This window comes from Myxocyprinus asiaticus, chromosome 4, assembly GCF_019703515.2.
Source record: "Myxocyprinus asiaticus isolate MX2 ecotype Aquarium Trade chromosome 4, UBuf_Myxa_2, whole genome shotgun sequence".
Taxonomy (NCBI): domain Eukaryota; kingdom Metazoa; phylum Chordata; class Actinopteri; order Cypriniformes; family Catostomidae; genus Myxocyprinus; species Myxocyprinus asiaticus.
The window spans coordinates 34,944,967-34,968,920 of NC_059347.1; the positions used below are offsets into that span (position 1 = coordinate 34,944,967).

Consider the following 23,954-nt stretch of genomic DNA (forward strand, 5'->3'; position numbering starts at 1 on the left):
CAACAAATTTTAAGATTCCGCATGCACAGTGCAGTTGAACATGGTATTCCAAAGAAAGCTCACTTATGTGTGAAATGTTTCAACTAATTTGTCTCATAGATTGGGGAGCTTCTAAGCACCATACATCCCGCCAACAAAGCCAGTTTAACCCTTTTCTGTCCTGAACATGGTGACTGGAAAAACTCCAATCTGGACAAACACAACTTGCAGGACTTCATTAATATGAAACTTAACTCCCCAACCATCCTTCCAGAAATGGAGGGTCTCTCTGAATTCACAGAGTACCTCTCAGAATCTGTTGAGATCCCATCTCCGTTTGACATGCTGGAACCTCCAACCTCAGGAGGGTTCCTTAAATTATCTAAACCATGTTGCTATATTTTCCCTGGTGGGCGAGGCGATTCAGCATTGTTTGCAGTTAATGGCTTCAACATGCTGATTAATGGTGGATCTGATAGAAAGTCTTGTTTTTGGAAGTTGGTGCGGCATTTGGACCGAGTGGATTCTATTCTATTAACACACATTGGAGATGACAACCTTCCTGGTATCAATAGCATGCTGCAGCGCAAAATGGCTGAACTTGAAGAGGAGCAGTCACAGAGTTCCACAGCTAACAGTGACTGGACAAAGAATATGATCTCACCTGATATTGGTGTTATGTTTGTCAACATGCCCCAGAACCTGGATAACCAAGAACCGAACTACAAGATCAGGAGAATTGCTGAGGAGGCATCTCTCACTCTTCAGTACCTAACCAAGTTGTCTTTAAAATCTGAACCTCTGCACAGGAATATAGGGAATACAGTAGATCCCATTATACTTTTCCAGAAAATGGGTGTTGGAAAGCTTGAAATGTATGTTCTCAACCCAGCTAAGAATAGCAAGGAGTTGCTGTACTTTCTGAAAGAATGGACTGGCAGTGAAACAGACAAAGCTGCCATCTTGTTACCAAATGGAAAGGAATCAGAGCTCCCAATCTCATATTTGTCTTCTATCTCATCATTGATTGTGTGGCATCCTGCTAACCCATTCGAAAAAATAGTTCGTGTTCTTTTCCCAGGTAATTCCACTCAATATAATATTCTTGAAGGTCTAGAGAAACTTAAACACTTAGACTTCCTCAAACATCCTGTGGTCACACAGAAAGATCTTTCTTCAAATGTAGCCCCGACACTCAAACAAGCAAAGCTGAAACATAAGACAGACAGCAAGGAGAGCCTTAAGTCCACATCAAAACCATCCCCAAGCAAAAATCTTCAGAAAGAGTTACAAGAAGAAACCCCTGAAAAAGTAAAAATACTTAGTAAAGCTGACTCCATTCGTTCTGTGGAAACTCAAGAGCTGACACAAAAAACAGAGAAGAAAGAAAAAACACTTGTGAAAAAAGTGAAAGCTGGAGAGAAGGACATTAAAAGCAAAAGTGAGCAAACGCCCAAAATTGACACTCCTGAAAAAAAGAAATCTGACATTAAACAAAAAACAATAAAAAAAGAGACAAAGAAAACAGTGGAAAAGAGTGAGGCTGATAAAAAGGATGACAAGCCCATGCCCAAGAAAGAAGAAAGGGTCAAAAAAGAAGACAAGGTAAAGAAAGAGGAGGCGAAGAAGGAGATGAAAAGACGAGACATTAGGAAAGATTCCCTTTTGAAGGAGAGCAGGAAAGAAGAAAAGAAAGAAACTCAGAAAGATGAAAAAGAGATTAAAAGAGATATGAGGAAATCTGGAAGCTTGAAAAAAAATGCCCCTGGGGCAGCTGAGGTGAAAAAACCTGCACCAAAACCAAAGGTTGCAACAAGAGGAAAAGGACCTGGTAGTCCTGCAAAATCCAAAGACAAGGCTAAGTCCAAGCCCATTAGAAAAGATGCTGGAGAATCAGTGGTAGCACCTTCTGCCTTAGGTGCTACTGTTGAAGGGCCTGCTACTGAAGCCACAGATGTCACAGATGCTCTTGAAGTAGAGAGATCACTGATGTCTTCTCCAGAGGACCTCACCAAAGACTTTGAGGCTCTGAAAGCAGAGGAGATTGTTGAAGATGATGAAATCCTAACTCAGACCATAATAGAAGATTTTGATCAAGGAGAAATGGTCAAGTGTGAAGAAATAACTCTTTGCAAAGAGTCTCCAGAAGCACCAGAGTCCCTGGATGAAGGAATAGCAACCACAGAAGCTGAGGAGGAATGTGGAGGTACCCCAGGGGATCTAGAAACAAATCAAAAAAGCAATGGCACCAGTGAAAAATTTGAAGATGAGGGAACAGGGCTGGAAGAGTCATCTGAGACAGGAGACTATGAAGAAAAAGGTGATACAGAGGAAGTGGATGAGCAGGAACGAATAATAGCCAAGTTAAAAGTTGATGGAGAGCAAGAAGAGCAGGAAAACATGGGTGGATTAGATGATAGTGCAGGAGAACCACATTATGGGCAAGACAAAGAAACTGAGTTGCAGAATTTGGTAGTAACCACACCTCAAAATCTCTGTGAACCTGTGTCACCCACTGCTTCTATTCATGATGAAACCCTGCCAGCAGGTTCAGAAAGTGAGGCTGCCTCTGATGATGAAAATCGAGATGAGCCTCCAGAAGAATATACCACATCAGTACACACTCAGTCTACAATTGAGATATCAAGTGTTCCAACTCCTATGGATGAAATGTCAACTCCAAGAGACATAATGAGTGACGAGACTATGAATGATGAGACTGATTCTCCCTCTCAAGATTTTGTCAGGTACGGAATCACTACAGATTATGAACGAAATAAACTTTCACCTCTCCAAGTTCTTCCTGAGTTAGATCACTCAAAGAGTGATGCCACTGAGGGGCATGATTATCATGCATCAGCTTCCACGATTTCACCACCTTCTTCACTGGAGGAAGACAAATCTAGCAAGGAATTTTTGGCTAAAGATAATTTCCCTTTTGATTCACACAGGCTCACTGCTTCCACTACAACTTTGCCTCTTGTTAGATCACCGTCAGGTGACCAAAATGTGAACATTGCACATGTTCATGCAGGTGTGTCTTCACCAATTGAGCTGGGCACCACACTTTCAGGAATGTCAAAAGGAATAGACTCCTCATACAGTCCAGATGAGAAAACATTAGAGGGTCCTTTATCTCCTCAGTCCTCAGGTCATACACCTTACTATCAATCCCCAGTGGAGGAGAAAGCTGGCACTCTATCAACTGAGGAATCGTCCAAGCCCCAGGGTCCTATTATTGTTGACATCACAAGTGACAAAGAATACTCTCCTAGAGAGGCTAGTCCTATTGATGAAGCTGTACCTATGCCACAAGTGGGAAAGGTGAAATCACCAAGTTATGAAGCAAACTCTTTAACCAAGGAAGGAAATTCATATTTCGAACTTGACCACAAGACCTCAACCCAGACTGACAATAATGGTAAAATGTCAGCAACTGATAGTTCTTCACTTACATCTTCACTGCCGCCAGCTAAAGTAGAGAGTCTGTCTGATACAAATCCTTTTGCAACATTTAAAGAGGACAGCAAAATGTCCATATCTGAGGGAACCACATCAGATAAGTCTGGCACTCCAGTTGATGAGGTTGTTGCAGAGGATATATTTTCTCACATTGCCTCTGCCTCAACAGCATCCCTTGCAACAAGCTCTTTACCCGAACCTACAACTGATGATGTCTCCCCATCACTACATGCTGAGGTGGGCTCCCCTCATTCCACAGAGGTAGATGACTCTCTCTCTGTCTCTGTTGTTCAGACCCCAACTACAATGCAAGAAGCAGAAGTCTCTCCATCTAAGGAGGAAAGTCCTAGGCCTATGTCAATCTCCCCTGATGTTTCATCAAAAACAGCCAAATTGAGAATGCCTCAACATGAAAAAAAATCCCCTGAACAGTCCATGTCAGTTGAGTGTGGCCACGAATCCCCAGAACACTCATTTGCATTGGATTTCAGCAAGCAATCACCAGATCATCCATCTGTAGGAGGAATTCAGCGTAAAGCCACTGAAAATGGCCCAACAGAAGTTGATTACAGCCCCTCAGATGGAGCTGATGTCATGGGAGAACAGGGCAGACCTGGGGGAACTGAGAAGAAGCCAATGCTTTTCAAAGAGTCTGATAGCACCCAAGTTACCTCTTCTTCCCCATCAGATGCCTCTCAGTCCACCCCATCAGTTACTACACCTTCCCAAATTGGGGAGCCAAAAGAAATGTCCCCAACTACAGGTCCTTTTTCAGAGTCTATAACTCCAAAACTGTCACCCCACAATCAGTCCCTTTCTCCCCAATCTCCTGACTCATCTCTTGTTCTAGGTGGACCAAGTACCTTGTATGAAGGAATGGACAAAGGTAAAACAAGTCCCACCTCACTTTACCATGAGAGCAGTATGCCTAAAACAGAGGACACCCAACAGAATTTGGAGAAAATGAAGGCTATGTCACCCTCATCTCCAACTGTATTATCTTGTCTTTCTCAGAAGACAGATGAGCTTAAAATTAGCCTAGCAACCAATCCCTTTACAGACTCGAAGTCCCCCACCAGTCCAAAAATGTCATCTCCATCCCAACGTTCTCCCTCTTCCAATCAGACAGAGACAAAAGAAAATTTTTCCAGCAGCTCCACTTCAAATTCCCACACCACTCAATATGGCGAATCTACCAAGAAATGTGATGATAGCTCTAGAAGGCCAGATACCTCAAATAAAAGCCTTTCTCAGTCACGTGCAGATGTGGACTTGTGTTTGGTGACCTCCTGTGAATACAGGCATCCAAAGACAGAGCTTTCCCCCTCCTTTATAAACCCCAGCCCTCTTGAATACTTCATGAATGAGGAAAATCCTCTCGAGGAAGAAAAGCCACTTGCTAAGTCTGGAGGAGGACAACCTCCACCTGGAGAAAAACAGCAGAGCAAGCAGTGTGAGGAAACTCCACCAACCTCTGTAAGTGAATCAGTGCCCTCTCAAACTGACTCTGATGTTCCTCCTGGCACAGAGGAGTGTCCATCAATAACTGCAGATGCAAATATTGACTCTGAGGATGACTCAGAAACATTACCAACAGATAGAACTCTCACTTATCGTCATGCAGACCCATCTCCAATTACGCCCAGAGACCCTGCTCCTGCTCCTCCACATCCTGATGTCTGCATGGTGGATCCAGATGTCCTCAAGGCTGAGGAGGCATCCCAAAAAGAGGAGGGAGGGAAACCTAAAAAGAGCAAAATCAGCAACAAGACCAAGTCATCTGCAACAAAGAGCTTGACAAAAGCAAGTGTCATGAAAGAGATGAAAACATCCTCTCCAAAAAAGACTACAGAGAACAAAGATGCCAAAAATGCTACCAATACCTCTGCATCAAAGGGAGTGAAAAGCAACACTTCAGGTAACCCTAGTTAAAAAAAAAAATCATGTTGGCAAACAATACTCCACAAAACACATTGTTTCTATAGTATTCTACAATTATACAGTATATCATTGGGCAGTTGACATGACATCATATTTTTTTACTGTTCCTTCATAAAAAAAGATATAAAAATATGTACAAATATAAATACACCTGGAATTTTATTATGAAGAATAAAGCATTTTTATTATAAATTCTCATCTCTCAATATTTCTCAATTTTACCATGCAAAAATGACACTTGTCTTGATAGAAAACAAAATTATAATTCATGGGACTCAAGTAAAAAAAATCCAGGACAATCAAAGGACTGTCTGTAAGAACCTGTTTTGCCTCCCATTTGTCACATCTCAGGACCATTGATATGAACTCATAAAGGTACAACATTTTAAAGAAATGGTGCCCAATTACAGCATCTAAAATGTGCACTTTCCTTTATACAAATATACAGTATATACATTTTAACTTAAAATGTAAATTATTTTTGAAGGGACAGTAAAAACATGGTTTTACTTCAAACAGCCCTTCAATTTTTAAATCTTTTATAATTAATATGTTTTGTTTTTTCATTGTTGTTAAGGAGGCACCAAGTCTAGCAGTGGAATGTCAGTACCTAACTGTCCTCCAATGTATATGGACCTAGTTTACATCCCAAATCACTGCAATGCCAAGAATGTGGATGCTGAGTTCTTTAAACAGATTAGATCCTCCTACTATGTAGTCAGTGGCAATGATCCAACAGCACAAGAGCCCAGTAAGGCAGTCCTTGATGCTGTGTTAGAAGGAAAGAGCCAATGGGGAAATAATATGCAGGTACCTTACCAATATTTAATACTGCAATCTTTGTCCAAGCAAAAAGGTTACATAGGATATTTGTACTTATTTTCTGTCCCCTCTAGGTCACACTGATCCCAACCCATGATACAGAAGTTATGAGGGAGTGGTATCAGGAAACCCACGAGAAGCAGCAAGACTTAAACATTATGGTTTTGGCGAGCAGCAGCACTGTCGTTATGCAAGATGAATCTTTCCCTGCATGTAAGATTGAGCTGTGATTGTCATGACTCATGATCAAGATGTTATAGATGGTGTATACTGAAGAACAAAACAATTAAAAAACTTACTACACAAAATTACAAAAACAAATGTTTTGGATCACATTCCAAATACTAAATGGGGGAACCAGTAGTTAAAATGTTTCTCAATATAATTATCTAATACATTTTGAGGCCTCCGATTGTGAAAACATTTGGAACAAAAGGATTATGCAAAGGTTTTGTTGACCATGCCTAGAGTAGCGTTTGGTGTGTATGAAACCTCCTCAAACACACCCACACAAAACATACACACACTCACACATCCACCCACACAAAACACACACACACATGCGCACACACACAGTGATGGTGAATAAACAATGTACTGAGCAGTTCCAATAAAACTTAACCTAGTACTAATCATTTAATCGTTTAAAAACAGTTGATAAGTGTATCAAATCAGCAAAAATAGGATTGAAGGATTGTTTTAATGTGTTAGAAAGTTAAACTGAATGTACAATAAACATGATGCACTTAATATGAGGACAATGAATGGTGTGTATGATCCACAACCACATAGAAGACACAAAACAAATTACATATATAGCATATTATGCAAAGGCAACATAAAAAATCATATTCCAGCAGCACTGAGTTGTGTAATACTTGCATAAAATATGAATGCGAGGCTTGCCACATTTGGAATTGCAAAATAGAATAAAGAACCAATTTAAAGACTTTTGAGTAAAACAAAAAATGGAAAATGGAATTTATGGAACATTAAATTCCATAAGTAATACATTAAAACCTAAAAGTTATATAGTAAACGTTCATATTTTACCTCTTCCTCCAGGACTAGCAAACAATATACTGACTTGTCTACTGATACCAGTGTAATAGACCTTAATTTTTTATGTGTAGGAGATAATTTTTAAAAAACTACCCATCATTAGCTTGACATCTTGTGAATTTAACACCAGCTTTTTAATTTAAATAGGTAAAAATTAAATGTTTGAAAAAAATTGTTACTCATCAGTCTGCACTGCTTATTATTTGCACACTTTATGATATGTTTTATCCTTTTAACTGATTAATACAGTTACCAAATCTTACAATGCCTTATTTATTGCTTCATTAATTTAACATTTAGAAATTTAGTAGTTGTGCATTCCTATGCAGTCAATTGTGAAATGAAGACTCTCACAGGGGGAAATTATGTTGATTCAGATTGTCAAATTTAAAAAAAAAAAAAAAAAAAATTTTAAACTATTGCTTTCTCCAAATTGAGTCTTTGAAGTTTAAAGCTATTCAGCATTGTTTGTCCAAATCTTATCCATCTACAATTTTTATTTTCTTAGTTTGTCAATGTTGCCAAGAGCCATCCAGATTATGGTACATTGAATGTGATGAAACAGAAAACTGTCCTTTCCTTAGGAATCTTTTATAAAATTGCACTGTACTGTAATTATAAATAGCTTGGTGACAGAGTGAGTGGCCGGATGTGCATGTATAATATATTGTACTTCACATTTATCTGTACTTTCTTTCACTGAGAGGAGAAACTCACTCTTTACAGCCAACAGATCATTGCAAGGAAATTACTAAAATAATTCACAGTTGGAGAAACATAAACTTGGACCAGGTTTATTGCATTTAATCAATAGCCACAGTCACTGAATTTTTACCATCTCATTGAAGGCTGTCAGTGAGATAACATTTCAATCACCTATTCCTATGATGCTACCACACGATACTGAACAGATTTTACACAATTTATACTAGTATTTAAATTGTGTGATGTCTACTTAACAATAGAGAAAATAAGTCTAAGAATCATGTAGTGAGATTATACAACCTGTTGTTCAATCTTTCAAATCCATAAATGGAATTTAAATAGAACAACTTGGTGCCATTTTGGTCAAACTCATTTCAACTGTTCATAGAAGTACAGTACACTCGTTAACAAACTTCTTAAACTTCACAATATATGTCACGATTCAGAACTGGAATCATCTCTAATTCCACGATAACAGCAGCAACAGGCAACAGATGTAAACCACATGCTTCAGCAAAATGCATTATTGTTCACCTGCAAGACATCTAAATGGCTAAAAACACCTTGCTCATTCAATCTATTTCATCTCTCTATTCAACTATTAAACACTTGTCTTCACTTTCTCCTCTCAAACCCTCACAATCTCTCCTTAATTACACTTTCATGTGCTAGTAAGAATATGTCTGCAGTTGTGTATGAAGTATAACTTGTGAATTTGCATCTTTCCTCTTTTCATTCCTAATCCCATATCTAGAGTTAATAGTCTCCAATTAAAGTATTACTTGTGCTTTTTCTGATGTTTGTGTGCGATATCTCCTCCCAAATCTGGGATGTTTGATGTAAAGGTACTTACAGTTAAAAAGAGGGAACATCAACCCACAATAAATAGTTTTGTGGAAAATGATTTGTGTTCTTGTGTGTGATTGGGGGGGGGGGGAGGGGGTGCCTTTGGGATTGCTCACATGCTTTTCTGAGAGTTTAACTGGCTTCAACACAGGCCTATGCCCCAGGGATCAAATGTCTCGTAGGGATTTTGGTTACTTATAAACATCTGCAGGATTTGTGCTATTACAGGTTAGTCAGGAACATGATTAGAGGATCACATGATTTATATGATTAGTACATATTCACATATATGTCAAATTCAACAAGTGCTTTTTTTTCTGATACATCTCAAAAGGACAAAATATTAAAAGAAAATAGTGTGCATAACTATAAGGACATAAGGATAGAAATATCCCATATGCCTTTTTAAAACAATAAATACACAAAAAAATGGACACTTGAAAATAAGTGCTGCTGTGGTTATAATAAATCAAGAATGTATTTATGACTGTTGCATTGAGTGAATACAGACAAGTCACTGCTCAGTGTTTGGCAGTCTTCCATGTTAATGCCCATGCCATTGAGGACATTAACTAATGATGACTTGGACACTGCAGGCATTTTTCAAACCCAGACAGAATCGTAGTGCTAAATCAAAATGGAAATGTCTAGCGGCGAAGTGCCAGTGAAATAACATTGACTGAAGTTCAGTGCGAGAACTCTGGGTCACAGGATGCAGTGAATTTCATGTATCTGAACATGATGTCCTCAGATCAATGCAGGTCAGATGGTTCATGCAGCCTAAAATGACTTTAGATCTGAGCTGCCTTTCCTTTTATGTGAATGGAGCAAGGGAAGTATTGTATTTTACATGTGGATGTTATGAATATTTATTTTGTTATTAATATTATCAGTTATAAGTATTTCCATGAATTAATTGAATTAATTACGATCATGAATATAAACCTAGTAATTTTAATTCATTACTCCTAATGTTTTCTCTTAAGTTACTAATTGGTAGCACAGTTATGCTAAACAAAAAACAATAAATACAGTGTAGCCTAAATGGTTAGATACAAATACGTAACTTGGCCATGTACACCATACTCTCTTTAAATGCAAAACAACAGAGAAGCAGGGTCAGAAATCAATCAGGATTCAAGGCAAAAATGCCACCGAAAGTGTCTTGAGGAGGCACAAGAACCAAGAAAATACACCTGTGAAGCTGCAATACCAAGGCCAAAGCTTTGTGTTACGAATAGTTTTGTAAATCTTAATTTATAAATGAACACATGTACATGATATCCATGGCAGGAACAATGAAGGAATGAAGTTGTGAATTTACTTTATGCTGATCCAAAATACACCATTTTATTTGAACACAGCTATTTTAGATCTCATCAATAATGCAGCACACTTAAGAGTCAGCATCCAATTGGGCACAAGTGAGTCTCAGCAGAATGGGGTGAGGTACTGTTGCTAAGGAAACACTCAGCACCAGAATAACCCAATGAGTCACACACATTTAGACAAAAATGGCTAATGGCAATGTGAATATTCTTTACAAATTAGAAAATGCCATTTAGATAGGACATTTTGATTTTGTAGTTATGCACACCCACAAGAGCTGAAAATGATCACAAAACTACGAGACTATGGCTCCCAAAGACTGCTTTAATTCGCCCATCTAGACAGGCAATAACAATTGATATAAAACTTGCCTTGACAATGACAAAATCTTCCCACAGGACTTCATGTGTCACACACAATGTATTATTGTGACATATGCATTAGGGGAACTCTATATCCCTCTTTCTCACCACCATTAATTGTGCCATTTCTGTAGAGCTGTAGAGAAAAGAAGCTGGGCAATTACCAGCTATAATCAATTATCTTCTGCTGTGTGGTTAGAACAGATGACAAAGGAAAGCATTTGCAAACGCAGATATTTTGCTTTGTCTTTCCCCACCAGTTGCTCACTCTGGTCTCTATAATAAAACATCCCTGCACAAGGACATAGATTTGGGGGATTAGGGGTGCAGCGTGAAGCATCTACATGTTTCCACTGATCATGGTATATATCATGATTCTAAAGTGCATCTAGGAAATCTCAAAGCGCCATTTTATTAATTTTTCCACTATTATCTCTGGCAGGAAAAATGGTACATCCTCCAACGAACAGTTCTCCTATTAAAACAACTATTGAAACATCTCCAATATGATTCAATTCTTGTAAAGACAACTTCTTGAGACAGGTCACCGGCTATTACTAATATGTCAGTCATTAACATCCCTTATTTCAAAATATATAATAACGTATACATGTTTAGTCTCTAATCAGTAGCGCCACCTGCTGTTTGAGATGCGCGCATTGTCTTTAAACGGGGTAAATACACTGTGCATTGAGATCATCAACACAGAGAAAGCAACAACCAAAAAACGAAATAAATAAAATAAAAAAATAAAACGTTTTCCCCCCACAATCACATTATTTTCTGAAAAAGCAACTGGTTGATTGTATTAAGAATAATAACAGGCATTCTGTCAACAGGAGAACGCCATGTTGGAATATTCCAATTTCCCTTAACGGGGGTGTAGGGTTTATTAACAGGCTTTTATTTATCTGTATCACCAAAACTCTATGTTTTTCCTTAATGTGCTTTGAAACTAAGAATATTTATTTTTAAAATAATACATCTACTGAATTCAAACAGCTAAAATATTCATCCGCATTTGTTGTCCTCAGAAATAGTACACAGTGAAACACACTGTGTGTGTGTTAGTGAATTCAGACATGGCGCTGAGAGGACTGAGCGGCTGTGCTCGCATTATACTGACCGATGCATCAAGAGCAGCAGTGCTTCGAGGCGCCCTACAGTCACACTGTCTCAAATGTCGAGATGGAGGTATTTGCTATTGCTGCGTGCGAATGCTTTCTTTGTTTTGTCTTACTTTAACTAAACATACAATAGCAAGTGGCCCTAATAGAGTCCAAGGCCAATGTCATTTGGGAGACTAGTTTGATCTCGGAAATGTTTTTATTCAGAGTTGTCATTTACACAAATGCACAGTTGTATATTGGCACAATTACTATTTCTCTTGGCTGTGGTACTTTAAGTAAACAAAATGTTAAAATAGTCTTGCCGGTGTTAAATTCCCGCTGACAGTTCTGTCATTTGATGAAAGAAGAAAATGTTTACAAACGTGTCACTCTTTTCAGCAAAACGCCATCTCTTGTCTGAAGATGTGGTGAAGCTCCAGGATTTCCAGCAGAGAAAACTCGCTGTTGCACACCAAGTGTCAGGATCAAAGGGCAGGCATTGTTTGGCATGATTTTAATACCTTAGTACCCTGAGCACTCTCTGGACTGTGATTCCCAGTACCTTAAAGAAATAGTCCACCCCAAAATGATAATTCTCATTCATTTCATTTTTTATTTTATTTTATTATTATTATTATTATTATTATTATTATTATTATTATTTCATTTTACTGACCCTTATGTCATCTCAAACTCGCATGACTTTCTTCCTTCTGTGAAACACTAATAAAGTTGTTTTGACAGATATATGATGTGTTTATATCCACATAATACAAGTCAATGTGGTCCAACACTTTCAGGCTCCAAAATGGACATAATGGCAGCATAAAGGTAACCCATACAATCCATACATCTCGCCAAAGAGACTGCAGATGTCAAAATTTATATTTTACATTTTGATCGGTTTCTCACCCAAAACTGATTGTATCACTTCTGAAGACATGGATTAAACCACCCAAACTGTATGGATTGCATTTATGTCCTTTTTGGAGCTTTAAAGTGTTGGACCCCATTGACTTGCATTGTATGGACAAAAACACCTCTCCATCCTCGTCCTCTAACTCACCTATCTCCATCAAAATATCTTTGATTGTGTTCAGCAGAGGAAAGTCATACAAATTTGAGTATGCATTAAAGTGAGTAAACGATTTAAATGAATTATCATTTTTTCGGTGAACTATTCCTTTAACAATCAGAACTGAAAATGTCATTTTCTCTTGCCCTGCCCTGAATGTCACCTGTTTTTACAGGTTATTATTTTGATACCGTAAATCAGAAAATTGAGAAAAACGAGCTAATCTTGAAGGACGAATTGAAACTTCTTCTGCATTTATGCCAGTCTGCTGAAGATGTTATCACGGCTAGAAATGCTATTTACAGGTAAAAATGTGACTAAATCCATTATTCCTCATATAGGGCTATGAACATCTTTTGAGTACTGAGATATAATTTTACCTAAAAAGCAATGCTATTGGAATTTGATGCATTTTGAGTGCTTATTTGTTCATAAATCATAATAAAGAAATTAAGCAAGACTACTCAATATTTTTCTATTTCTTAAACCACTTTAATTGGAGATTATGCAAGGGATGCATTTGAATTTTTTTGATAGCACTGTTCCCTGTATATCTCTGTGTCTATGGCAGGTACCATAAAGAGAATCGTAACATGGCGTTTGGTGAATTCAGGTTTGGCCCTCTTTTTATGAGGTTATGCTATGAGCTGGGTTTAGAGGAGCTGGCAGCCACAACTATTACAGATCCGGTACATGCCCATGAACTCACAATGTACATATCCATTGTTGTTTCTAGATGAACAATACAGAATGTACTGTTTAAATCAGCTGTTCTCAACCTTTTTGACTCCAAGGCCCTCCATTGTCCAAGACAATATTTAAAGTCCGCCATGCCCCCAGAGACTAGGAGTGAAAATAGAAAAAAAATTCTTAAACATAATTAATTTCATTATTATAAAAGTTTCAGGAAATATCTGTTGATATGGTATAGGCCATATTTTAGCTGGTTTTAGAATTTTAAATTTGTTTATATATATTATATTTAGTTTACTTTTTATTCATCTGGCAGTTCCCATGGTTGAGAGCCACTGGTTTAGATTGTACTAACAGCTATGCATAACTCTGACATTTGCTTTTCCATCCTTCCCTTGCATAGGCTCTGAAAGGATTCTTTTCAGACTCCACATCATTTAATATCGCCATGGACATGCTTTTCATTAAAGGATGCTACGAAAGTAAGTTTTTCAGTTTATCTCTATTCTAAAGCAGCAATGTAAATTATGGGTCAGTCGGAGAGTTATACTGTTCCCAGTTTGTTTCTGTTGCCTTTCCCATTGGCTTAAATGTGTTGCATTGTCATTGAGATAAAGAACTGAAATGTCTCTTATTTTAATAATCTGTGAGAGACCATGTTCTTACAGGTGGTCTAGAGGTGGTTGGAGAGATGAAGAAACAAGGAGTGCCATTCAACAAAGACACCTTCATACTAGCCTTTGCCACTTGCTATAAACTGGTAAGGGCAAGTCATATATAAGCATGTCAAAGTGTTGTATTGAAGAAAATATATTAAAACCAAAGAATTAGATGCAAATATATGTATCCCTGTGTCTTGGGATTGGCAGAACACTTCAAAGTCATATCATATCTGTTTGGCCCTGTTGGAAGAAGGTCATACAAAGGGCAGCCTCATCCCTCGGCATGCCTATTGCTTTGCAGCTGCCCTTGCTCTTAAACACGTAAGCTGATTGAGATCCCTCACAATCCTGTTTCAAATTATAGGATTTAAGTAAGGTTTATATTTGACACTCATATATATATATATATATATATATGCTACATCATTTTAATTAGTCCTGATGGGGGTTATGCCTTGTAACAGCTGATTTTAGTAGACAAATGGCATTTAAGTGTTGTGAAATTGTCATTAAATCACAGTGTTTGAAAGATGAACAATACATCTCACAATCTGATCAATTTCACTGACGTTTTAGAATGATGTGGAGAGAGCCCAGACAATCTACTCTCAGATCATGAGCACAGACAGTCGACTTTGCCAGAACTTAAGAGTAAGTTGAATTTTTTGTTTTATATCTGAATTAATGCTTTAAATCGAGCTTTTAATGTGTAACAACTGTTTCTAGGTGCTCATATTGGCTATGACAGGGTCCATGAAAGATGCAGTCTCTGCCCTCACAACAGCTTTAGTGTCAAAGACTCCAGTACTTGTGAAAAAACCTGAGTTCTCCCAGGAAGTGGTGAGACCTCAACTTTATTATTAGATCTAAAAACAAGCACATAATACTGATAGCACACCAGGTCCTCAATTTAAAAACACATTAATTTACCTCTAGTATCAAAATCATTAAAAGTAAAAAAAAAATAAAAGAATAATAAAATAAAAAACAGGTCACAAAGCATGTTTTCATACCTTTCCTCTCCCACTCGCTCTGTCTTTCCTTTTGGGCCTTCTTCTACCTGCTTCTGGTCTCACAGGTTAATGTATTGAAGAAGAAGAGTACTAATGGACTGTGGGAGAAGAAGGTGGAGCAGGTGGTGAGGCGGTTAGAGGAGGCTGGCCAGATCACAGGGCAGACCCTGGATGATTTCCTGTGTCACACCCCCTCAGGGAAAAGGAGGCCTTTGGGAGTAATGGAACAGGAAAGAATGACCAGTCAAAGGACTCGTAGACCTTTGCAGTCCACACTACTGTCAGAGTGAACACTGACTGAACAAGACTCTCAGCTTTAGTGTGCACTATTATGAGTGAAGGTCCTTGATCAGCACACTCTGAAGACGGCACATCCAAGCTCAGGCTTTGGTTTCATCTACCTCCTTTTATATCAAGACAACCTACTGTTACCTTCAACTTTTGAAGTAATTTAAAGACTTAAAATCAGAAAGTTATGTTTTGTTTTTTTTATTTTTTTTTTATTGTTATTTGGGATGCTGTAAACTCTTATGAAATATTATTATTTTTTATTTTTGTTTTTGTTTTTTTTGTGAAATATAAAGGAGGTTTGCTGAATAGAGCTGTGAACCCTCTTAATTTCCCAGAGGATATTTAGTTGTCATAACCCTGCTTATGAGCAATATACTTCAAAATATTAAAAAAACACTGATAATCAGTGTCATTGTAAGAATCATGCATGTCTTTTCTAAACAAAACATGAAATCAAAGCAGTTCTGCTAGAAGATAATTGGGTGCTTAAAGGGATATTTGACCCAAAAATGAAAATTCTTTCATCATTTACTCACCCTCATGATATCCCAGATATGTATGACTTTCTTTCTTCTGCAGAACACAAATTATGATTTTTAGAAGAATATTTCAGCTCTGTCGGGCCATACAATGCAAGTGAATGGGTGCCAAAATGTTTATGCTCCAAAAAGCACATAAATGCAGCATAAAAGAAATCCATAGGACTCCAGTGTTTAATTTTTTTCAGAAGTGATATGACAGGTGTGGGTGAGAAACAGACACAAGAAGAAGAATGTAAAAGTGATCTGTTTCTCACCCACACCTGTCATATCGCTTCTGAAGATATTGATTTAACCACTGGAGTCTTATGGATCAAAATTTGGGCACCCATTCACTTGCATTGTATGGACCAAAAGAGCTGAGATATTCTTCTAAAAATCTTCATTTGAGTTCTGCAGAAGAAAGTAAGTTGCATCCATCTGGGATGGCACAAGGGTATGTAAATGATGAGAGAACTTTCATTTTTGGGTGAACTATTCCTTTAACATGTTTATTTTTTGTATGTGGCCAGGGTAAGGTCTTACTCATGCAAGTGATACACTATATTGCCAAAAGTATTCGCTCATCTGCCTTTAGACGCATATGAACTTAAGTGACATCCCATTCTTAATCCATAGGGTTTAATATGACGTCAGCCCACCCTTTGCAGCTATAACAGCTTCGACTCTTCTGGGAAGGCTTTCCACAAGGTTTAGGAGTGCGTTTATGGGAATTTTTGACCATTCTTCCAGAAGCGCATTTGTGAGGTCAGACACTGATGTTGGACGAGAAGGCCTGGCTTGCAGTCTTCGCTCTAATTCATCCCAAAGGTGCTCTATCGGGTTGAGGTCAGGACTCTGTGCAGGCCAGTCAAGTTCTTCCACACCAAACTCGCTCATCCATGTCTTTATGGACCTTGCTTTGTGCACTGGTGCGCAGTCATGTTGGAACAGGAAGGGGCCATCCCCAAACTGTTCCCACAAAGTTGGGAGCATGGAATTGTCCAAAATCTCTTGGTATGCTGAAGCATTCAGAGTTCCTTTCACTGGAACTAAGGGGCCAAGCCCAGATCCTGAAAAACAACCCCACACCATAATCCCCCCTCCACCAAACTTCACAGTTGGCACAATGCAGTCAGACAAGTACCGTTCTCCTGGCAACCGCCAAACCCAGACTCATCCATCAGATTGCCAGATGGAGAAGCGTGATTCGTCACTCCAGAGAACGTGTCTCCACTGCTCTAGAGTCCAGTGGCGGCGTGCTTTACACCACTGCATCCGACGCTTTGCATTGCACTTGGTGATGTATGGCTTGGATGCAGCTGCTCGGCCATGGAAACCCATTCCATGAAGCTCTCTACGCATTGTTCTTGAGCTAATCTGAAGGCCACATGAACTTTGGAGGTCTGTAGCGATTGACTCTGCAGAAAGTTGGCGACCTCTGCGCACTACGCGCCTCAGCATCCGCTGACCCCGCTCTATCATTTTACGTGGCCTACCACTTCGTGGTTGAGTTGCTGTCATTCCCAATCGCTTCCACTTTGTTATAATACCACTGACAGTTGACTGTGGAATATTTAGTAGCGAGGAAATTTCACGACTGGACTTGTTGCACAGGTGGCATCCTATCACAGTACCACGCTGGAATTCACTGAGCTCCTGAGAGCGGCCCATTCTTTCACAAATGTTTGTAGAAGCAGTCTGCATGCCTAGGTGCTTCATTTTATACGCCTGTGACCATGGAAGTGATTGGAACACCTGAATTCAATTATTTGGATGGGTGAGCGAATACTTTTGGCAATATAGTGTATTTAAAAACATGTTCTTTTCTACCGTATTATGTTAGTACAAAATCAGCGTTTAAACGTTTTTACGATACATTAAATTTAAGTGCAACATCAAAATGATGTGTGAGTGTGATTGCCTTTTCTAAAATCTAAATCTAAAAAGGGAAATATTTAACTAAAATTACTTCTTTGAAAGACGTTAGAAGAGGTGAGTTTTGCATTGTAAGTTTCTCATAAACTGGCATTTTTGTAGCCTGACATTCATGGTTGTTTGTACTACATTGTGTGACATTGTTCACAATGCTAAAAACAAGCTCCAAATAACACCTAGCCAGTTTATAAATATTTAAGAGTATGCACTGAATTAGGGATGACGCGATTATACAGTTTTACTATTAACTGCGATTAAAAATATCATGGTTAATTTAACCATAAGAATTTAGAATCATACGGTTAAAAACCGTGAAATGCTTTATTTACACGTGGCAAAGAATATTATATATAATGTATAAATATAAAATATAAAAGTTTTTCGTAAGATTTTGTAAGCCTAAATGGGAAAACTCTATGTGGGTACTGGAGCTGTTGCTATGGTTACGGAGGATGGCCATGGTGCTTTAATCAGGTGTCCAGCAACTGAAGTTGAACTTTCAGTTCATGTGAAACTGAAGCTTAAACACAAGAATTCCAAAATATAACTGAGGAATTCGATCTTCCAGATTAATATCCATCAAAAAAGCGACTTAAAGGAGCTGTTTGGCAGCATTTAAATGACTGACTGAAGACGACGGATGTAAAACAAGCAGACAGAAGTCATAGAAAGACACACATTCTACAAATGGCACAAGATGGTCCTCTTTAATATTTTTAGCTGTGGTGATTTTAAAGTGATGAATTAAATATGCCACTTTTTTAATGTTTAAGCCTGCTGAGAGCGCATGGTGCATTTGCCTGTAGCTATCAGTGAGTAAACTGAAAAGTTGCGTCTTAAATCGTCCTCATTGTTTAAAGCATTGTTTCTGTACAAATTCACAGCATTCAATATTAAATGTCAATTTTAGTCATTATAGGACTTTAAATCAACTGTTGTAAGCAATGTTCCCGTTATTATGCATAGTCCAAAGGTTTAGCCTATTTGTAAGGTGTTGTGGACAGTATTTAGAGTCTGTTGCTGATTCTTTATGTTAGGTTTGCCTGGCAGACAACGGATTACTATAATAAACTGATGCAGAAGAAAAAACTGTTTAATGCCGTGAACTAGGCTAGCCTACATGTTGCGCACCCACAATAATCTTACAGTTACGCACTTTTGAAGCACTCTGTTTACACTTAAGCACATCACTGAGTTTGAGATGTGCATAAGCTGTGTTGTGCCCTAGATTGGAGCGTCTCTTATTACGTGTGTGTGTGTATTTATCAGTTTTCTTATTATAGGGCTTCCCTTAGCGTCCATATATCCCCCAGAAATACGTCCACTTAGACGTTTGGACAATTGTAATATGATGTGCATTTTTTTGCATCAGTGCTGTTGCATAATAAGAAAATGAGCATAATTGTAAAAGCAGTTAACCGCGATTTTTTTTCTTTTTTTTCTCAGACGGTAATCTAACGTCAAAAACTCACACCGCGGCATCCCTACATTGAATATACTTTTTTATTTATCTGTGCATTAATTTGAACTGTTATTATGCATTGTGTAATATGTTGTAATGAAACATTACGTCCCCCTCCCACACCGCCCCTCCCCCCACCGGACCCACATTTTGTCCCTCTCAATGTTCAAACCAAATCTACGCCATTGCCTAACCCAACACAAGTAAAGCAAAATCTAGCAAGACAAAAAATGGAGAAAAGTCCTGGGATGCCCAATGCAGTATCCTTGCAATCATTGTCCTATAATTTTTACATGACCACATACAAAGTCATTCTGGAGGAGTGGGAACCCTCAAATCATTTTTACTTGGAACAGTGTTAAGAAAATAAGATGCTGTCATCTGGGATGACCACCATTACCCACATAAACAGAGTGAAATGTATTCAGTTTAACAAAAATTGCCAAAGATATTTCTACCAAGTTTCCACTTTCAGGCAGGAATTATGGGTTGAAATTAGGCGACTTTTCATGGGAAGTAAAGTAGACAATAGATCATCTGAGTGGATGAAAATGCATGCCCAACATCAGGGTCAGAAATTAGGGGTGGCTTAGACCACTGACAGCAGGGCCGGCCTTTAGGTTTGTGGGGCTCTAGGCAAAATCATGAAAACGGGCCTCCCGGTGTGACAATTGTCATAAATTTAAAACATCCATAGAACCACTGCAAAAGTGATGAGCAGATTCTTTTAATAGAAAGCATTTTTTTTTAAAAAGCACTATACTGTATAGCTCGGTAGATGACAATAACGTGTCCGATAGCTTTTTTCCCCAACATGAAGATGTTAGGTTAAAATTTACATGCATGCATAAGGGAATATGTGTATTTTAGGTGCTGTGATTTTATTTTGATCGCCTTTCAACTTTTTTCTAGAAGTACAAATAAATTCGTGTCTCAGTTAATATGAGGTCATGTAAACTGCAAGTATGATAATTACTGGATAACATTTTACAATAAGGTTTGCATAGGTATCATTAAAGGTGCACTCAGTATCTTTTGTCTTTGTGTCATCTTGGACTTACACTGACACCTAGTGGTGTGGATGCAGCATAATTTAAAATCAATAGTTTTCAGTTTCAGATGCCATTGTAGAAATGTAGTATTCCCATTCAGCCATGATTACTTTAATCAGTGAGTGAAAGTGTCAAATAACAGGATGGTTACTGAGATTAAGCGAGTAGTATTCGGCTGGTCATGTGATTCTAACATGGCAGCTCCCATGTGCGGACCCTCTCCATGTAGAATAAAACAGCTTTTATAAGGTTACTGATATGACTGGACTGGAGTCTTCATTTTAATATGAGTGCTCATAATTTCCTACATATATTGCAAAATTACAATTCATGTCTTTAGGAGTTAAACTTTTTTAATGAGGAAAAAATTACCGAGTGCACCTTTAAGAATGTATAATACAATTTTCCAGCATTTATTAATCTTGTCTAATGTCAATTTATAAAAATAAAATTGTTTATTGTTTGTTCATGTTAGTTCACTTTGTGTTAACTCATGCTATTTTTCATGTTAAAATATATGTAGAAATGAACATTAACCATGATTATTAAGTATTGTTTATTGTTAGTTCAAGTTAACTAATGTAGTTAACTAATGTTAACAAATACAACCAAAAGTGTTACCAATTAAAGTAACTCAAAATAAGAAAATGCAGTTTAAAATCATTTTAGATAGTTTTAATAGTATAGGACACTGCGGACAATGCCTGAAATTCAATTTCAACTACCCGCATAAATGTGTAAATGTTTATTTAGAGCAACAAAATCAATGAAAACAAAAAGTTGCCAGAATGTGTGCAAAAGTTAATACATTAGGGAAAATAAGGTAACTACAGCAATGGGGGTGGGGAGTTAATTATGTATAAATTAAATTACATATTTTAAATAGGGCCTATAAACACAACACCTCAAAATGTATATTTATAAACAAAATTAAAGAATAAACACACCTCTTAGAGAGCAGACATCTTTGCTGATAGTTTGGTTATTTTTGAGACTAATTGCTCATATGTTCACTCTATGCGAGTTTTTTGCATCTTTATATCAGCAGTGTTTTAATTCCTTCCACAGATTATTCTTGAGAAAACGAGAAAAGACCAAATGATTTGGCAAGCGCTGTATTTGCTATCATTTACACAAAGTAACCCTCAAAGACTCAAATAGCCACAAAGCAATATTTTTCATAACGTATTTCCTGCATTTCTGTCAGGCATGCACATTATTTAGCAAGGTCTGCGTGCAATCTGTGTCTAATAATACTGTTATAAGAAGCCACGCTCCAGTTCCCAGCAATGCTTTGCGTTATGAATACATTTTGCTGATTAGGGTGTACTGCTTAGCTTTACTTCTTGACCATTTTATATACACTGCTGTTATTTTAGTTTTGTAACTTTCAGTAGTTTGTATTTTTGTGATTATTTAGAGCTCATTTTATACTTAATATGTTGTTTTTAGTTTTCACCATCATTGTGATTTGTATGTTAAATGATCAAGTCCACGTGTGTTGCACTCTCAGTGACTGTGCGATAGAAACCATTGGACTACGGAAAATTTCAAAATAAAATTAATCAATGTACCTTAATTTGATGACTTGTTCATTTACTTTGCATGTGTTCGCGGGGCCCCTCAGGCATGTCGGGGTCCTAGGCGGCGGCCTGTATCACCTGTAGGACGGGCCGGCCCTGACTGAAAGTGCCTCATGAAATGCCCCAGAAATTCAGAATATGGGGACAAAAAAATTACAAATTAGTGAAAAACGTATTCCTATATTTAGGCATACTTACTTATACATGTTATTTTATAAAGTACAAATTGATGGTGATTGAATTAATGTGTTAGAGATAATAATTTATCAGTCGAGTTATTCATATTGAGAATTTTTCTTAATTGATTAAATTGAAAGCATTTGACATAATAGGAAGACAACGCCATCTTTTATTAGGGTAGAAAACATTGCCCATTAAGAGTATAAAAAGCCCCTGAAAATCAAAACCAGGGGGCAAATATTGCCCCTTAATGGAAAAGTAGACTTCTGACCCTGCCGAACATAATCCTTGTATCTTCCGTTCATTCCATTTCCGTTTTGAAATCAAAAACAGATAACTACAGATAAGTGTTTTCTTTTTCATTTTTCTGCACAAGAAAGATTGATTCATTTTTTAAAAAGTCGAATTCTAGCCTTTTTCTGTTTTTTGTTTCTCATTCTCCCTTCTCAAAACTAAAACTGAAGAGAAGAAAAACGAAAATAAATAAATAAATAAATAAATAAATATTTTTAATTTACATAACTCTTCTCATCAACACTTTCAAAAGTCACCAGCAGGGGGAGTAAAGATAAGAGACCTTATATATATTTTACGTGGGGTAAGAGGATGTGACAAATGATAAATAATAGCATAGTAAATATGGCATTTTGTGGAAAAACTATTGTTATCATGGTGATTTTAAGGGATATACAGTAAAGGGGACCTTTAAGGGGAAGGAAAGCCCTATTCGGACGGGATACATTTACCGGACTTACAGTATGTCGATGTTATTACTGCAGATGTCTGTAAATTTACCGTCGATTTGCATGATGGGACTTAAGCGATGTCTGCAGAAATCACACTGTCGCCACATAACTGACCTATCAGAATATTTATTGCAGTGCATTATTATGCAGTACATTTTAAACATGATCATATACTGCATCTGGGATTATAAGAAGAAACTGATTGGAATATCTGGCAAAATATAACAGAACTGGTGATATTAGCGAGCCTGAAATCCTGTATTAGGCTACATCCTTGAATAAACAATAAGGACAATCCGTACACATAATATTTGTCCCTATGCAAAATACAGTATGTTCTGAAATATATATATATATATATATATATATATATATATATATATATATATATATATATATATATATATATATATATATATATACATGGCTAAATAAACACTGGACAGCATAAAATGCTTGAGAAAAAACATGCAACGTGTAATCCGTCATAATTACTGGCATGACCAATTCGCACGGGAATTATTAATTATTAATTATTACCTTTTCCAACGTCCCCATATAAAACTAATTTCCAGCATCTATGATCCTCACAGGAACAACAGCATATAAAGTAGGTTAAAAGTGTCAATCCTCGTTAGCCTTTACATGAACTTCCGTGAACATTTTGGGAAATAACCGCCTACAAGGAATGTTAATTCCCAAGTTGAAATACCTCAGTAGATGGGTGCAGAGTATATAATATGTATAATTATATTAATATATAATTAAAATAAACTATTAGACAAAAAGTACACCTGTAAAATCTATTTTCTTTTCTCTTTACATCATTATAACTCTCCTAAAATGTGCCTCATACATTCCCTTCCAGAGGGACTTTGTTCCCTTCTCACTCAAAGCGCTGGCGTTTGTTAAAGAGTGGCGTGCTGTCATAGCAACCATGTTACGTTCCGTTTCCGTTTGTCCTATGAAGGCCGTCTCGTTTAAAGAGGCTTGTTTAAAGGAGGACACTCGGTATACTGCACCCTTCAAAGGACGCGTCCTACCTAGCATGCAGCCTTCGAAACAAGACCAGACTGTGTCTTTTGTTGTTACAGAAAGGAGACCAGTCTGAGCTTCATGTTGAC

The 23,954-nt window shown here is 37.5% G+C and overlaps 2 protein-coding genes across 5 annotated transcripts in view; both read left to right on the top strand.

Annotated features, from left to right (window-relative positions):
- LOC127434981 (microtubule-associated protein 1B-like) overlaps positions 1–8,875 on the top strand; it is a 123,213-nt gene extending 114,338 nt beyond the window's left edge. For all 4 annotated transcript variants that reach the window (XM_051688079.1, XM_051688069.1, XM_051688060.1 and 1 more), the window contains exons 5-7: positions 100–5,359; positions 5,960–6,192; positions 6,279–8,875. In XM_051688079.1, coding sequence (XP_051544039.1) covers positions 100–5,359; positions 5,960–6,192; positions 6,279–6,434 — 5,649 coding nt within the window. In that variant the 3' untranslated portion in view covers positions 6,435–8,875. The remainder of the gene's footprint in view (positions 1–99; positions 5,360–5,959; positions 6,193–6,278) is intronic.
- Positions 8,876–11,563: 2,688 nt separating this feature from the next.
- LOC127439974 (pentatricopeptide repeat-containing protein 2, mitochondrial-like) lies at positions 11,564–21,877 on the top strand. Its single transcript, XM_051696300.1, has 10 exons — positions 11,564–11,702; positions 12,017–12,109; positions 12,868–12,997; positions 13,264–13,381; positions 13,789–13,867; positions 14,054–14,145; positions 14,255–14,368; positions 14,624–14,698; positions 14,774–14,887; positions 15,126–21,877. The coding sequence occupies exons 1-10, from the start codon at positions 11,591–11,593 to the stop codon at positions 15,348–15,350; spliced, it is 1,152 nt and encodes a 383-aa protein (XP_051552260.1). The 5' UTR covers positions 11,564–11,590; the 3' UTR covers positions 15,351–21,877.
- Positions 21,878–23,954: the final 2,077 nt, after the last annotated feature.

Excerpts from the sequence above, each read along its gene's own strand:
- LOC127439974 (XM_051696300.1), top strand. The coding sequence starts at position 11,591 with ATGGCGCTGAGAGGACTGAGCGGCTGTGCTCGCATTATACTGACCGAT. Across the intron at positions 11,703-12,016 it reads TCTCAAATGTCGAGATGGAG|CAAAACGCCATCTCTTGTCT; the intron begins GTATTTGCTATT and ends CACTCTTTTCAG. Across the intron at positions 12,110-12,867 it reads CCAAGTGTCAGGATCAAAGG|GTTATTATTTTGATACCGTA; the intron begins GCAGGCATTGTT and ends CTGTTTTTACAG.